The sequence below is a fragment of the Corylus avellana genome, chromosome ca1 (assembly GCF_901000735.1).
Source record: "Corylus avellana chromosome ca1, CavTom2PMs-1.0".
In the NCBI taxonomy this organism is placed as follows: domain Eukaryota; kingdom Viridiplantae; phylum Streptophyta; class Magnoliopsida; order Fagales; family Betulaceae; genus Corylus; species Corylus avellana.
Window position 1 is genome coordinate 31,347,780 of NC_081541.1, and position 18,176 is coordinate 31,365,955.

At 37.3% G+C, this 18,176-nt stretch overlaps 1 protein-coding gene across 1 annotated transcript in view; it reads right to left on the reverse strand.

Moving 5' to 3' along the window:
- Positions 1–14,952, reverse strand: part of LOC132176474 (transportin-1) — a 32,730-nt gene extending 17,778 nt beyond the window's left edge. Inside the window, exons 1-14 of the mRNA XM_059588702.1 lie at positions 14,523–14,952; positions 10,939–11,226; positions 9,302–9,391; positions 8,924–9,001; positions 8,738–8,818; positions 8,129–8,179; positions 7,798–7,883; positions 6,247–6,313; positions 6,099–6,155; positions 5,976–6,005; positions 5,790–5,849; positions 5,515–5,628; positions 4,712–4,825; positions 3,300–3,398 (exon numbers count right to left, since the gene is read on the reverse strand). Of these exons, the coding sequence (XP_059444685.1) occupies positions 3,300–3,398; positions 4,712–4,825; positions 5,515–5,628; positions 5,790–5,849; positions 5,976–6,005; positions 6,099–6,155; positions 6,247–6,313; positions 7,798–7,883; positions 8,129–8,179; positions 8,738–8,818; positions 8,924–9,001; positions 9,302–9,391; positions 10,939–11,226; positions 14,523–14,711 (1,404 nt within the window). The 5' untranslated portion in view covers positions 14,712–14,952. The remainder of the gene's footprint in view (positions 1–3,299; positions 3,399–4,711; positions 4,826–5,514; positions 5,629–5,789; positions 5,850–5,975; positions 6,006–6,098; positions 6,156–6,246; positions 6,314–7,797; positions 7,884–8,128; positions 8,180–8,737; positions 8,819–8,923; positions 9,002–9,301; positions 9,392–10,938; positions 11,227–14,522) is intronic.
- Positions 14,953–18,176: the final 3,224 nt, after the last annotated feature.

Below are 18,176 nucleotides of genomic sequence, written 5' to 3' on the forward strand. Positions count from 1 at the left end.
TCCCCATCGGCACTGTCTGTCGCCGACCCACTTGTAATAAACCATCCCTCATGCCGGACAACCCCAACACACCATTAGGGGGTGTTTTTCCTAGTAAGCCCCGCGCAGATATCGCCGATGGACCTCCCGGCGCTTGACCCATCGTTGTTTGATGGCCAGCAGTGGACGATGAAGCTCCTGGATCGCCGTTCTTCATCCAGCCCACTTGAACTTTTTTCACCCTGACCGGCCTTTTTTTCTTTTTCTGTCTCCCTCTTATCTTATTCCTTTCTCCACCGCTCAACACCTGCTTGGGCTGTATAGTAACACCCTCCATTGCAATTTGGTTGGTTGGCTCAGGCCCAAGGCCCGAAAGCCCACAAGCGCAATGCCCACATTTCCCCTTCGCCATGCGCTTCAGACATTCTTGTATCTCTTGCTGAATCTTTTCCAGAGTGTTCCTTAATTTGACGCATTCGAAACCTCCAAACTCCACGTGTCCATTGTCAGAATTGTGCGTCCCTCCAGGTACGTTGCGTCCTTGCACAGCCAGCGCTGCATGCGACAAATTGCCACTGCCCAACAATCCAGGAATCACCGGAGAACTCTTCACCGGAGGCACAGGTTGCACCGGCGAAGGAATGGCCGGAAATTCCAACATGTATCGCTGACTCCCTGAGACTTCCTTGCATCCCCCTTCAATCGGTTCCTTGCCCTTAGCAGTCGCCGGAAGTAAACCCTCTGTGCGTTTAAGTATGGTTATCGAACCTGATTCTGGACCAGTAACGTTCACATTCATCTTCTTCTTTGGCGCAGCATTTTTTCCAGTTTCCCCCGACAGCCATTTCGGAACTCTAGCGATGGTTTCTGTCGAAGGTAGAAATAGTTCCTCCGACGGACGTACCGTGGCCTGTAACACCTCAGAAAAGCTCCTTCTTTTCTTCATATCATCCTTTTCTGGAGCCATCAGGAATGGTTGAAAGAATCTAATAGCAATCTGAATCTCAGACTCCAGCTTGCTCCATCCTTTCTGATTCTTCCCTTCCGGTATCATAACTGACCTGCGCCTCTCCTTTCCCTCACATTCTTCAATCACCAAGAAACTTCCATATCTGTTGGAACACTTCTGAGCTAGTATTCTAGGATAGCCCGGCTTAGAATGATCATGAAAGACCCTGGAATCCTTCACTTTGATCAGCTCTTCAAAAATATGTGATAACCAAACAGCTTCATTACTTTCCAACTTCACTGACCTCACCAACCTTTTGCTTCTTTCCTTAATCTCTACACCAGCTTCCCCATCCTTCACCAGCATCTCAAAATCCTTAGCTTCAATAGACCATCTCCTTGATAAGCCCATTCTAACCACCTCCGGCCACCCACCTTAGACTAAAAAACCACTCCTCAACACTTCCTCCGATGAGGGAAAGAAGAGAGAGAAGAGAGCTTTTTTCTTTTGTCGTCAAGTTTGATAAAATTACCTGCTTCAATAGAGAACTGCATCTAAATTGCTTTTTAATTGATATAGGATATGCCCAACGGAAGGCCATCATCAAGATTGAAACTAAGAAGCCTCACATTTAAGAAAGCCCTAAAATGGAGAGTACTATAGAAGTAATGATATATAGAGCTCGTGGAGTCTAACCCCAAAATACCCCCATACCTCACTCATCACATTTTAACCAACCGGCAACACCACTGGGGGAAGAAAACAGTTCTACGGGATACTCTGACAATCAATACGAAATGTCTCAAATTCTTTACTTGTTATAGATTGACGAACAAAATTAAAATGATCACTCAAATTTGATCGACTTCAAGTACTCCTATTCTCCAAAAGCTTCAAACTTATTAATTAACCCTAACCCTAGATCCATGTCCGTAACAAATGCTTTCCACAATTAAAGCAGCTCAAATTTTCCCAAGAACTAAAAAATAAGCCATTGGACCAAGAGCATATCCTCCCTCAAAAAATAAGGGTTGAAAATGAGGTCATGGATTCAATCTCATACAGGTGAGTGAGTTTTATTTGCCAATCAGGCTTCCACGGATGAAACTTATAGAAGAGTGCAGTCAAGTTTTCTTAAATATCTAGTGCATGCTGCTTGACATTCGGGACATGCTATGTTTCTTATAAGATCTTTAAAAATACATTTTTCACAGTGGATCTGATAATCTTGAAAGCCTTCTCACACTCTTTAGTTTCAGCTAAGCTATTCTTTTTTTATAAGTAATCAAGATTTTATAAAGAGTGAAAGGCCACTGTGCTCAAGTACACATAAAGTATACAAGATAAATGCCTAATCAAAAGACGACAAGCAATCAAGAAAGTCAGGAAAATTAGAAATAAAGTAAACAATCACAACTCAAAAGTAAATTGCAGACCCTTAGGCACTTATCTCCATCATTGAACCCTCTCACATTCTAAGAAAGAATTTTAGTCTTCATAAATAACTGAAACAGCCCTTCCCTTAGATCTACCACGACTAGAACTACCACCCCTTGAATCATAGTTGATACAGTAAGCCAATAAACGCCAGTGTCTGTTTAAACACTGCTGAGCAAAGAAAGGTCTAGAACCGACCTGAGACAATTTCAAGAATTCCTTCAACCCCTATGCTTGAGGCAGAGCCTCCACCGTTTCCAACAGCCAAGACATGCTAATCTTACCCAAGAAAACAGAGCAGAGAACACTTCTGCTTCTCTCAAAAATCAAAAGGACTGAGACGCCCTCCTCCACCGCAAACTTAAAGGACTTAGATTCCAAGTAAAGCCATCCTGAGACACCCATAGTATAGAGACTGGAGCTGAGAACTAGTTAGGAAGAGAACCACAAAAGGAAATGGTTGACACGCACTACCACTCACCAACAAGAGAGAGAGAGAGAGAGCACAAAAAGTTCCCTAAGCTTAATCCTTTGGGAGTTCCCTAAGCTAAGCTATTTTTGAGTCATGATGTTGCTACCTAGCATGAAGCATGGATAACTTCTAGCCAGCTTATGAATCATTCTTCACAATCGGATAGGAAATTTTTTTACCACACAACACCCAACAAATTGAAGACCCCCTTTGATCATCCATGAAGATCGAACCAAGTTAATCAATATAGTCAATATTGAGTTTCACCAAAGTAGCAAACCACTACTCCTGCCTTTCTACCATACTACACAACATTTACATTTTGTTATTCTGTTCAATCGTGCTTACTCTAGAATATTTGATTAGAAGAAAAACCACTTAAAAGCTATTATATGTTCTTAGCAGCCAAAGAAAGAAGGCAATAATGATCTAATTGGACAATGGAAAGGAAATGTATTATACCTGAACAATAAACTTGCTGAAACGAGAAAGTGTCCAACATGAAATACTCCGTATGAGTGGAAACTTATCATCTAAAAGAGGGATAAGAAATGTGACAATCTGCAAATATCAAAAATATGAATTTAATTTGAATTTTTCAACTCGCTGAATCAGAAACTGTAGATCTTTTTTTTGGTAAGTAGCAAGTGTAGAATAACAAACAGTACTTTATGCATGTTTGATAAAATTTTCAAAAAGTATATTCGGTTTTTGCTTTTGGAAAGTGTTTTTGAAATATTAAAAATTGAAAAGTGTTATCTATAAGGACCACATTTGAAAAAGTGTTGTAAGGGCCACATTTCAAAACATGTTTCGTAACCGAAAAGTGTTTTGAATTAATTCTAAAAATTTTCAAAACATAAAAGAAACAAGAAGAAGAAGAACAAAAAAAATTGGGTCTTACTGGAGGCTAGCCTCCATGAGTGGCAGCCACCACCCCTTGTCTGTGAGGGGTTGAGGCTAGAAAAATCCAGCCGCCACGCATGGCCTCAAAACAGACCTGGCTGCCACCGTAAGGCCACCACACAAATCAGATGACCCAGCGGTGGCCACCAAGCAGGGCTGTCATGCCAATCCAACAGGCTAGACACATTTTTTTTAAGACAGATATCTAACATTCATTCCTATTTTCTGATTTTTAAAAAGACACATATCTGATATTGGTTCCTTGTTTAATTTTTAAAAACAGTTTTCAGACCAGTTACCAAATATGGTTTCAAGAAAATAAACAAAAATCTTTTGTTGAGAAGTGTTTTGTGTTTTAAAAAGTTTTTCCGAAAACGAAAACTAGAAAATTGTTTTCTGCATTGGAAGGCGCGGGGGAGGGGGGCACATTTGAAAACTTATTTGGATAACTATCTAGTTCTAGTTAGGCGTCTCTTGTATACTTCCTATGTATTTGTTTGCCCCTTTGCACTTTTTAATAAATTTGTGTTAACTTATTTTTAAAAAACTATTGTCTGAAACATGTTTTTGCATGTTTGAAACCCAAAAAGCCTTTTGGAAAATTTTACCAAACAGTTACAGGATTATAGCTCAGCAGCAACAATCTACTAAATTCTTTATCAAAATTATAGCAATTCCATGATTCCCATCTAGTTGGGAATGGAACAAGTAAGGAATTACACAACTGGATAATACTCATGAACATAAAAATAAAAACAAAGTGAGGAAATAAAAATTATCTCAAGAAAAATGGGGATAGAGAAGACAAGGGCCAAGGAGATATTTAAATGTACAGTACAAAAAAAAAAAAAAAAAAAAAAAAAGAAGAAGAAGAAGAAGAAAGAACATATGCATCATATTTTCACCCATTATTCTGTAGCCATCTGCTTCAAAGCTTAGCTAATCAAAATGAGACAACAAAATATTACCTCAGATAAGTGAGGATAAAGACCATGAATGCAACCTTCAGCTATGGCACCAAGAGCCAAAACAGCAGCTTCCCTTTCTTTCCAGCTTTCATCATCTGTGGCGGACAACTTGGCCTGTGGAAATTCGACAAGTGAAAACATTTGATGCAGGAGCTACTAACTTCAGAGAAAAATTATCTACAATAGGATACATGTTTATCCAACTTGCAATCACAACTTACACGGTAGAAGAATCCTACCTGATGTTAAAAACAACCTTTTGAAAAACGTAATATATTCAAGTACAAATTACAGCTATCATGTTTTAATTGATCATATCAGTAAAAATCCAAGTCTTGTTCGTAATCTTGTGCATGTACGTGAATGAGAATGTTTTCCATAGTACTAGCACATGTTCTGAATTTTTCATGAAGTACGGCAAAAAATAATAATAATGCAAACATATTTTTCATACTAAGTTGCCATATAATAAGTAAATATCCTTAAACATTATGAAGATGCTCAGTAGATCAGTTGTCTTAATGACAAAATAATCCATCAAAACCTCAAAGATTAAAATAACAGTTTCAACATTATGGAACCATGAAATTTTATGATCAACCACAAGGACCATCTGTACCAACTGCGAAAAGAAAATGAAGAATGCGAGGTAAAAACGAGGGGGGGTTAAATGAGAAAAAAGAGCCCCTCATCTAAAATCTCTACCATGGAGAACGGGTTAAAAAATGAAGACAATAAGCAATAAAATAGGTAAATCCTTCCGCAATCAAATATTTACATTGAACGCCAAATAAATCAATCACCTGAACTATAGGCATCAATGTTGGAAGAATGTCATCTCCAAACACATTAGAGATTATATCAAGAGCAGCAGCACTGCATTTCCGTAAATTCCAGACATTAACAATGTCATCATCCTGTATTTGAAGAATGTGATTTAGAAAAACTTCACACCCATGACATCATCTTTAAAAAAAATAAATAAATGAAACCAAAACTAAGTGATCTTTATGGAGTAGACTTGACCAGCCAAACAATCTCAATAAGCAAAAAGAACAACGATAATGTTGCTACTTACATCGTCTTCCGCATTATCTGACCCATGAAATCGTGAGGAATGGAAACGAGGTTTGAGATCCTTCAGCAAAAAAATTGGAGAAAAGAAAAAATAAATTCAAACTTGAATGAGCAGGATGTTACAAGTGAAAGAAGCATATAAACCATAGAAAACCCAGGAACTCAACAACGGGAACATGGTTCTAACCTGATCACGATCTGGGAGAGACCCATCTTCCTGCAACAATAAATTCAAGCCAGGTGAATTATGAACTACAGCAAGAACCAATCAGATACACCCAAAACACAAATTGACCCAGAAAAGTTAAACCTCAGCATCCACAATTGATTCATCATCATCAGCATAAACCATGTTGGACAACAAAACCTGCAAGCGCAATAGATATGTTAAAAGAGAATTGCACGACTCCAGAAAAAAATGATTGTCAAGAAAAGTCTCAACAAATAATTAACTATACCGGGATTAGACGTGGCAAAAACTCTCTTAAATTCTCTGGTGGTAACTGGGCATCACAGTAAGCAGACCTACAAATCATGATCAACATGGAAAAGGAAGCTTATCAAAGGACCAAAAAAATGAAAATGAATAACAGAAAATTTTAGAAGGCAATGTTTAAGATTCCAAACATCATAATCTTCTCACCTACAAGTGCCGCATGAAAGTTGGAAATCATTTTTTCTTCCTTTTGCAGGAAAGGAGAACAAATAGCCACACCACAATCATCAACATAAAAATTTCACAATGGCTGTTGCTCTATGCATAGGGTACTTTAGTAAGAACCCCAAAGCGGAAAGTGGCAAGATATAACAAATTTAGTTATTCTCTCAGCATAGTTTCAAGATCTTATTTAATAATCTTTAGCATTTCTGCGCTGGACAAAAATAGTGCTGACTGGGTGCAAACAAGGACTAAAAGAACATGAGAACCAACTCTGTTTTAGTCCAGAAGAAAGCAAGACCATGCAAATCAACCAAGTCCCAAACAGGGTTCCTAACAAATTTCAGTTTGAATAATAAGTTAACCCTCTGCATATTCACGGTCCAAAGCAAGAATTTCAACTTCTGATCCTCCCATACATATAAATATAAGCATATGGCTCAAAGGGCTTGGGAGGTGTTGGGGGGGGTGGGGGAGGGGGTGGGGGGGTGAGGAGTTAATTTATGTATATATCAATCTTTATGAACGTAACTGAGAGTGTGGGATAGAGAGATTGGAAAAATTATCTACCATGTAAATAACCTCCACCAGATGTCAAAAGCCTTTAAATAATCATACCATTTAGGCTCAAGCATAACCAACTAATGCCACCGACTTATTTACAAAACACATTAAAAGATTAAAACATTAAATCAACTAAATTTTGCAAAAAAAAAGCACTAAAAACGTCATTTTACTCCCATCTACTTATTGAAGGAACCTACACAAAAATATGAAGTTGCATGATTGAAGGGAAGCAGGAATCAGAAAAGAAAATTCCTAACATCTATTACCAATCTCTCTTGCATGAGATCTAATAGCTACACAAATGGCCAGCATGCTACTTGCCAAGACATTCATATCTAAATTCAATAGTTACGAGAAAAAACTCTTGAGTCTTTTTTCTGTCATTGAAGCAAATAGAGACCGTGATTCGGGGGTGTCTATCTCCAATACTAAGGGGAAGAGGGAGCTTAAAAACTTGGAATGCTCCATTAATTTTGAGAGTAGAGGATGTGGCTCTAGTAGGGTCAAAGGCAGGGTGTTTTAGCTTTGCCTTGTAAGCTTAGGGTGGTTTTGGGTTTGGGTTTCAGGTTTTGTGTAGGTTTTTTTGGGTGTGAGGGTGCATTTATAGGGATTTCTCTGTGGGTTTTTGCGGGCTTTCCTTTGAATACACCCTGTGTACTTAGAGGCGCATTGCACTTTTTTGATATAAAAAACAATTACTTTTATTTTTTGATAAGTTATATACAACAATTACTTATAAATATATATATATCTAAATTCAATAGTTCACAAAGTGGAGGATCACCAGAATTCACAGGATTCAAGAGCTACTTCATCATCAGTATCCTTGTTGACTTGCAACATGTATTCAATTATATTCCTCAGATGTGGCTGCATTAAAAATGTAAAAAATTGCATCATCACCGGTAAAAACAAGAGGTGGCATTAAAATATACACTAGGCATTGCAAGATAAGCTAGTACGATATTGAGAAGCGCTACAGAATAACTCTCTAGGCACCCAAGAGGAAACTAAAAGAAAGCAACATGTAATAAAACTTGCAATAAAGGAAAGAGTACATGATGAAAACAGATAATACGTGCATAATAATACACCCGCACAGAAAAATAAGCTACCTCCAAGAAAGATGGACGGACTTCGATAAGCTGAACAAATGCTGCACAGACCTATAGGCATACAAGAAATAGATGAGATCACAGACAAGTTTATAAGACATTAATAGCATTCCGCATCCATCATCAAACAAAGCCACTAAGAAGCACAAAGGCGGTAAGTGTAATAGCTAAAAACAACTATTGGTGTAAGCAAAAGCACTACTCTCCACCCATCTTCGTACTAAGTGCAAATACCAGTACTCAACAACATGACCAATTACAAATTTAGAAAATTGTCTCTTGACTCTCTTAAAACAGACATAAAACACATGATAGAGAAAACAAAATATCATATATTCACAATTTATTTCATCTGCCATTGACATTATATTTTATACTAAAGTATGATAAGGAAAGGGAAACTAGGGCGTAGCAAAAGACCTGCTACACCCAATAAAATTTTAACAAATAGTTGTGCATAACTGAGGTTTTTAACCGTAAACAGATTACAAATTTAAGAGAAAATACTTTCATCTCTACTGGTGAACTTATTTTAGTGTTACATTAGATGCTTTTATTGCAGAACAGACTCTGGGACATTACAACAGTCAACAAGGAGAAAGTCCTTACCAATTTCCGCACTTCTGAGGCAGGGTCATGAGCAAGAACAAACAAACCTTGAAGATATTGATCCATAGATACAAATAAAGCCTGCGAACAATTAGCTTATAATAGTAACTATCAACCCCATGCATGAAATTTTCTCTGATAACGTCCAGAGGAAACTGATATAACAATTTATTGAATTATACTTACAGCGGGCATCAACATGATGTATTGATTAACAGAACCCAAGGAAAGCTTTCTTAATGAGGCATGTGGTGACTGAAAAAACTGTTATAAACAAAAACCAGGTCAAAAATCCACAAAACAAAACAAAACAAAAAATATATAGCAACATGAAAAGTTAAAAGGTTCTATTACAAACTCCAGTGCAGAACAGTTAAGAGATTAGTTCAACAGAAGATGCAAAATGAAGATAAACATTTTTTTTTTCTTTTATTTGGCACCGGGTATCTGGAGCTTCGCTCCGACTAATCCCGGGGGTGCACAGATGAAATAAAAAAAATTTACAAGCATAAAATAAAGATAAACATAAAAAGGAATTTTTTTAAAAAAAAAAAATTATGTTACCTTATATAATCTAGGAAGAATAATGCCGATAGGTCGTTCAGATAAGCCAGGCACATCTGAATCAAGAACTTGTGGGATATCCTCGCAAATCTGCCTTACACCACATCATCAAGGAATCAAAAATTATAAAATTTATACAAAAGCTATATGTTAACACTTCTAAAGAGATACTATTATTGACACCACTTGAGTGCATATAGATGTTGCAACGAAATGATATCAAATAGACATAAAAGGAACTCTATAAACACCTTGTCAGAAATGCCATATGAATGAGAATTTGCAACCTAGGATTAAATAAACCAAAAAGTTATTTGCTTACTCCTACGCACACAACACACACATCAGTAAAGCTAAAAAATAGAATTTGTGCAGCCAACCCCCACAGACATTTCAGGGATTGGGACAAATAATGAAGATGACGATAATGACAATATGTAAATTAAATGACCATACATGAGTGGTTTCCTATGCCAATAAAAATCATAGGTAAAGCCACTTGTACGTTTATCCTCTTAAGCTCATTGATAGAATCATAGCCATCTGTGAATGCTTCAATATGAGTTGGTCATTCCCTCTGTTTTTTGTTAGAGAACCAAAAGCACAGAGCCAGAAGAAGTATTAGCTTGGGACCAAGTTCCACCCACATAGAATGGTTAATGCAGCAGGAAATGAATGATAGGTGTTTTGAGGACCACAAGAAGACTTTGGAGGAGTTGAAATCTTTTTTCTTCAACATATTTTATCTTTGGACAACTGCTTATATTGCTCTTTTAATGATTAGTTATCACGATTTTCTTATTCTTTTACCCCTTCTACCTAGGTGGTTTCGCTTATGTACTTCCTGTGTACATAGGGGCGCCTTACGCTTTTAATAATATCTCGATTATTTATCAAAAAAAAAAAAAATACAGCAGGAAATGAAATTTCACTGAAGACAATAGTAATTATGTCCACATAGTCCAAAATAGAAACATAAACACTTTTGTGTAACTCCAGGTTTGTTCACCAGGCTCCAAAAAATCAAGGTTTTTTCCAATACACAATTACTGGAAATAAATATTACATGATAGCCAAATAGTACTGCTTCCTATCACCTTATAAAGCCCCATAAAGAAATCATGTTACACATTTTTTGTCTTACTACTGAATTATTTTTGTAGCCCTTGCCCTGTTTTAGAGCTGCACACAAATATCAAATTAAGAGCCTGTTTGGGATTGTGTTTGAGAAATATAGCTTTTAAGTTCAAAAACGTCTTTTGACAAAAGCTTCATTTTTAAGCTTTTGCCAAAAGTGCATTTTGGCCATTTTTAGAGTAAAAAAGTCAAAAAAACACTTTTGGAATTTTTTACCAAACAGGCCAGCTTTTGTTGGGCACGGCTTTTTAAGTATTAAAAGTACTTTTTAAGCTCTCTAACACAATCCCAAACAGGCCCTAACAGATTTCTAAAAAGTTGCTGCCCAATCATCCAACGCATCTTAAACCCAAAATCATGTCCAAGCACATGTTAAAGTGCTAGTAGTACAAAATAGTTATAAATCATAGAGAAGCTTTTTAGCACATGTACTTCATTCAAAGCACTATTTTAGATAAGAAAATAATGGTAGTCCATTGAATCAAGGATGTAGAATATACCTTCGATAAAGCATCCATAGCACCTTCCATGTGATTTACATCATTACTGTCTAAGCAATTGACTAGAGCTTGCAACAATTCAGGCCATCCCAAGATTCCCCCCAGTTGAACAACAACACTAATAATGGTCCCAACTGTAGATCTAATGTGCCTATCTGCTGCTCCCAAGCAAGGCAACAACTCTGATTTTATATATTGCTGGTTTACAGGAGTCATGGATTTATATGCAGTTCTAAGGTTATTTTTTAATAGCAGGCCTGCAGCTTGTCGAATTTCCACTGATTTACCCTGTTCAGAAGTTCCCAAAAAATCAAAACAATAATTTATCCAAACCCAACATTAGAAATTTCACCAGTGCACAGAAAAATACACATGTTCAAGGAAAAAAATCAATTTTCTACAAACTGGTAATTTGGAAACTGAAATGTGGTGTGCAAAATATCAGATTAATAAGTCAAATTTCAAGATCCATATGCAGACAGTACCTGCAGAAAAAAACTATCAACTTACACTATGAAATGAGTATGTGCAAACAGTCTGAAAAAAGATTATCTACACATCTGTTAATAGTTATAATCCATCTAAATTTTGTTTTTTCCTTTTCTGGAAAGAAAGGCGATCAGCTCCTATGGTTCAGGTCAATATCTTGGGACTGTTATCATGCAATTTAAATTTGGTCAATTTCTTATGCTTGCAAGTTCATGAACAAATATATCATTGTGAAATGGGGCAACATTGATGCTTAAATAGACTCAAGACTAAACTCTAGGGCAACAACCATTTATTGACTTACCTAACATAATCTGGGGCACGCCTAGAACTTAATTAGGTGCTGGGAATTCACTAGAACTTATGGAGAATGTGGGGAAGGGAGCTTCGAGGGTAATAGAGGTAGATTCCATTGTGGGATGTATTTGATCCGTCTTTGGCCATGGTGAACTGTACAGAAGAGGAAAGTAGGGGAAGTGAGATGCTGAATATTCACCCACTTGCTACAATTGGGGAATAAGGAGGATCTTATTCAATGTCATCAGATTGGGTGGTTGAGAGGGCAAAAAAAATTTGTCATGTAGTCAGATTGTGATGCGAAGGTTTTGAGGATCAACTTTTCGCTTTGTTCCCTGCGATTGAGGCTAGCCAACATCAAAGTGGTGTGAGCAGTGTTCTAGATTTGAGGGGGAAATCAGGTAATAGAGGAAAACATGAATTAAAGTGATTGGTGTGTTCATTGAATTATGAATTAAAGTGAGGGGGGAAATGTTCATTATGAAACCTAAGATTATATCATGGAATGTGAGAGGCCTAAATGATAAGGAGAAAAGGATGGGATTAGAAAGATTCTAAGGAAGTGGAAAGCAAATATTGTTTGTTTAGGGAGGTTGTAATCATGTGGATTGGTCATTTTGGGGTCAAGAACGGCATCAAGAGGTATTTTAGTAATGTGGGATGGGTGGGTGGTGGAGAAGAATGAGGAGTGTGTGGGTAAGTTTTTGGTAGTGTTTCAAACGCATTACTGAGAATTTTGAATGGCCATTTGCAGGTGCATATGGGCCAAATGACAATGTGGAACAAAGATGTCTTTAAGATGAGTTGGTTGGAATGATGAGTTAGTGGGAGATGCCATGTTGTAGGGGGGGGGGGGGATTTTAATGTAGTATGGTGTCCTCGTGAAATATCAGGCGATTCAAGGATATCATAAGCGATGTTGGAATTTTTAGAATTCATTCTTGTGCAAGGGCTCATGATATTCCGTTGGTAGAGGGAATTTTACATGGTCAAATAATCAAGATTCTGAGGCATTATCTAGAATTGATAGATTCCTACTATCTCTAGGGAGGGAAGAATATTTTTCAAATGTTTCTTTGAGACGTCTTCCTAGAATCTTGCCATATCACTTTTCGTTGATGTTGGATTGTGGTGTGGGGAGTTGGGGAAGTAGGTATTTAAGTTCGAGAATGTAGCTACAATCAGAGGGTTTTGTAGAGTGGGTAAAAACTTGGTGGGGGTCGTATAATTTTTAGGGTTATCCTAGTCATGTGTTATCACAGAAATTGAAAGCATTGAAGTCAGATTTGAAGAAATGGGATGAGGAGGTCATTGGTACTGTTAGGAAGCATAAGAAGGAGATGTTGGAGGCGGTGAGAAATTTCAATGGAGATAAGGCCCCAAGACCTTAGGGTTTTTCTATGGCTCTTTTTCCAAAAGTGTTGGGAGGTATTAAAAGAGGACACTATGGCAGTTTTCAAGCAGTTTCATAGCCGAAGGAAGTTCGAGAAGAGTTTCAATGCCACCTTTGTATCTCTTATTTTGAAGAAAGCTGAGACGGTGGATGTCAAGGATTTCCATCCCGTTAGCTTAGTGGGTGGCGTGTACAAAATTATTTCTAAAGTCCAGGCAAATAGGTTGAAATCGGTATTGGGGAAGATTGTGAGGTTGCAAGAGAATTATGGAGTTTGCTTTTCCAGTTGGTTGGGGTTGTATGGGTTATGCCTCGAAGGGTGAGAGAGTTGGAGGAGACAATTGGGACACCGTGAAGCTTTGGAAATGAGGAAGTTGGCTCTTTTGCATTTAATGTGGTGTATTTGAACAAAAAGGAACGCAACAGCTTTGAAGATTGTGAACTTTGACGTTGGAGTTGAAGATGTTGCTCCAATCCCTTTATACATGGATAGTAGCGTTTAATAGCGTAATTGTTTCTAATTTCTCTGAGTTTTTGGTGTATTGTTCTTCTTTTTCTATACTTTAGATGTTCTCTTGTACGCTTCCTATGTAATAAGGTTGCGCCCCTCTACGCTTTCAATAAATTAAATTACTTATCAAAAATTGCCTAAAATACTCTAGGACAATCACCTATGTATTGAATTGCCAAAACAATCTAGGACAACACTTAATACTATTGACTCTTAAAAATTAAATTAAATCCTAATAACTTGTTCTGCATCAAACATACAGCATCCATCTAAAAAAATAGGGTTTTGTGAATTATTAAAATTGATCCTATCCTGCTAGCTATGGTGATGACTCCAACTCGTTTGCAAGGCCCCACTGAAGATGATAGATCATTAATTGATTGCCATATTAAAATTGAACCAAGTTATTCAAATCCCATGGAACCACCAAAACAAGCCCTAAACAGTTGAGATAAAGCATAACTGGGACAATTTAACATTCTACAGCACCTTATCATTCCTTTGTTCGAAGAATCAATTGAAAAACCAACTTCAACAACTTAAAACCCTTAAACTAAACCCCACTCGAGCTAATTCGAACCCAACAAAACAAAAAATCAACGAAATCAAACTTTTAATCACAAATAAATCCATCCCTATGTACTCATTGCTTAACAAACACATAAAATCTAACAAAACCCATTATTCTCCAATCAATTCCCTACTTCCCAGACAGCCAACCACTTCAATCAAAGCCAAAATTAAACACATTAAAATCCCTTGAAATCCCTTCTGTATAACAATCTGATCAAAACCCAGTACCCAGCAATACAAAACGAACCGATTTTTCTCGATAATTCAACGATAAACAACACGATTATATGTCTGACACAATAGAAGATGAATTGGGGTTACCTCGGCTCGTGCGAGAATGAAAGAGAGGTAGTTGTTGAAATCAGGGAACTGAGAGTAGTGCTGGAGTTGCTGCCAAATCTGGGACTTGTCCGCGGAGGAAGCGTTGTGCGAAATCTGCTGCTCCAGCAAGCCACAGATCTCTCTGAACCCATCCTCCTTGGGCTGCCAAGAGGCACTACTCGCCGCCATGTTTAGCTCTTTTGAAAGCTTAATCTAAAGCCCTTCTCGCTGTGTGTACGTGTGTCTGAGAGAGAGAAAGAGAAAGAAGTTTACCACAGGTTGTGAGGTTTTGGTGGTGGGCGGAGCAGAGCCGGAGACACCGAGCTGGGTTTGGGTTCAAACTATTGTCTGCGAGAGTCAGAGAGAGAGAGAGAGAGACAAGGACAGAAGGGAGACAGATGGATTGTGGGTTTTGCGCTTTTGGCTGGCTTGTGCTATTGTATGTGAATTAAAGTACGGTAATCTAATTTATTAATCCTTCTATTATCGGCAGTGGGCTCCAAGGAAAATAATTTTCCTGGTGTTCGTGTTAATAAATAGGAGCTTTTTTTTCTTATGACAATGGTGTTTGGGGCTTCATATCAGCTGATCATTGAATATGTACACACAGGATTTCACACTTATCTGACAATTATCTGGTTATTTTTAACCTTAATGAGATTTTACTATATTGTTTGTCCAAAATTGGCTATTCCCATGAGATTAACTAAAATTAGGTTTGATTGTGGTATGGCATTTTCTTTTTGTGTAATGTGGATTGATACCCTTTGAAATAGAGTTTTTTTTTTTTTTTTTTTGATGATGGGTTATGGTTCATGCATTCTTCTCATTTTAGGCTTCTTATGTGGTGTGGATCTGTACATGGAAAATAACTTAATAATATTATACAACTCTAAGCCCACAGCTTGACAAGCATTTAAGAGACCATCTCCGGTGGCGAGTCTTCCATGAAAAAAAGGCATATACTCCCAAGTACGCATAATTACTGGAATGTAAATTCAGCCGGTTATAACTGGCTACTAAGCGGTAATCAATAATAGACTAACGGGTTAACCGCTTTTAAAAGCGGTTGGAAATAACTAGTAATCAGTTCTACCGGCCCAATTATCGGTTTTTACATTTATATACATTCGGTTATAACCGGTAACGGGGTGTATATATATATAATAGATATTAATATATTTATTCTTAAAAAATGTAAAACGAATTCATTTACTTTGGTTTTTTTTTTTTTTGTTCAATAATCACAACAAAACCTAACTTATTAGGTCAAAAAAGTTATAATTGTTTATTTTTTTAAAATGCTAACAAGGGCTAAATTAATCCCAACACTTGAAATATGCCCAAAATATCAAATTTTTTAAAGACCCGATTACTGGTGCGGAAAACTGGCTACCAACCAGTAACCGGCGGTTATTACATAATTGGGTAATAGGTAGTCGGTTACTAATTTCAATTTTTAAAATTGACCAAAATTGACCAACCGGGTACAGCCCTAATAATTACAATCATTCACGCACATTCTATTATTTTCACTCCTTTCATTTTGTTTCCTCCACATATCCCGACTTGCCTAGACCTCTATCACTATTGCTGCTCGAGATGACATGCATCCCAACCCACCATAATTGTTGATAGGGTTAAATATTCCAAACCCCCGTAAGGTTTTTCAGCTTTATTTTTTCTTCCTTTGGGGTTTCATTTTTATTACAGGAGGTCCCTGTGATTTTGATAAATGACAAAGTTAGTTCATCAGTTAGTTGACCATTAGTTGACTGTACGGACTGACACGTGGACCAATCAGATGCTGACACGTTGCACATATTTATTTATTTTGTTTGTTTTAATTAAAAAAAAAAAGAAAAAAAAATTGGGGGTGGCTCGGGCCGGATGGGGTTGGTCGAGCCACCCCTTGGTGCCCAGGGGGTGGCCGAAACCACCCCCATGGCCAAATGGCCAAGAGCCACCCCCAATTTTTTTTCCTTTTCTTTTCTTTTCTTTTCTTTTTTTTTTTTTTTTAAAAAAAAACATTATTTTAATTTTTTTAAAAAAAAATTAAAAAAATTAAGTAGGTGCCACATGTCAGCATCTGATTGGTCCACGTGTCAGTCCTAACGGTCAACTAACGGATGAATTAACTTAGTTATTTATCAAAATCACAAGGACCTCCTGTGATAGAAATAAAACCCTAGGGGGAAAAAAATAAAGTTGAAAAACCCTAGGGAGGTTTGGAGTATTTAACCCTTGTTGAAATGGTCTCATTCGGAGGCTTACAAGACTGATTCCCGTTGTGCCACGATTATGACCCAATAAAAACTGGACTACTGAAATGGGCCTTTAAATGGGCCCCTTTAAAGGCCCACAGGGAAACCCAACCTATAGAACCCCTTCGGAGGCCCACACAGGAATGCCTAACCCGTGAAACCCAACACTCCCTCGTTGACCTTCCTGTCCAGCCTAACCTTGCCTCCAGCTTTAGTAGTTCCTACTAATTCTGTTGCTTGAAGGTACTTCTCATAAAAGGCAACGCACCATGAGATCCTCCTCAAGATAGTAACCTAACGAAATATCTCACTCCAAGAAGAAAAAAAGAATAACATTGGAGATCAAGGAAAAAACGTGCCACTTCAAGAAGGGAACCGAGAGGCTATTCCCTTCTCCCAATCATGCCCCTCACAGCACGGTGAGGCGCCTTTCTCTATAATCTAATTTAGGTATCAGAGGTGGAGCAACCATCATTCCCCCATATTGCGGGCCCCAATTGCTTATTCATTTGCCTTCCTTGAAATAACAAATTACTAAATATAAGTATATAATCTTCCAATAAGATAATCATATAAAGCTTCAATTAACGAATATAACATTGTCTTGGCTATTCAAAATCCAAGTTTGTTTATGGATTGGAACTTTGCTAATGTAGTAGCTGATATTAAACTTAATTTGCTTAATTTTTCTGTTTGGAAAGCTGTAAAAATTTAAAGGTGTGCCAATTTTTCGTGCACATTCTTTAACTAAATGGGCCACTTTCTACCTTGTACTTTGAAGCATTCTCAATTGGTCTATCATTTTCACTCTCATTCGGATCAAGAAAGAAAAAACCCTCAATTGTAATTCCTTTTCTCGTTTGAATAAAAATAAAATATTGAATATAAAAGACACCCAATTCGGGGAAAATTGAACCAAGTATTTAGGAGTTGGGAATTCAGCTAACCACATTGCATTCATGGCTCGGAGGACCATATATTCTATATGCCCGCTTTTGTTTGTTGTACTCGTAAATACAAGTCTTTGATCCTGGAATTCGAGGTTTGTGGGATTTCGCTACATTTGGAATAAAATTAGAAAGAGTTTTCGGGCAGGTTGTGATAATTTTGTTGGTGGGTGGGTTTTAAATGTTATTTGACACTAATAAATAGATTTATAATGAATTGGCCAAAATAATATCTCATCATCCAAATTTAGAAAGAAAAAAAAATGTAAAAAACTAGGGTATAGAGGAGTGATTGAGTCTATGAACTATTTGAGAATGTTCGACCACTCTCAAAGTAGATGATAGAATGATTGAGAACTATTTGAGAATGTTCAGTCGCTCTCAAAGTAGCTGATAGAACGATTGAACCGCCCTAAAGTGGAGTGGCCGACCACTTCCAAAAT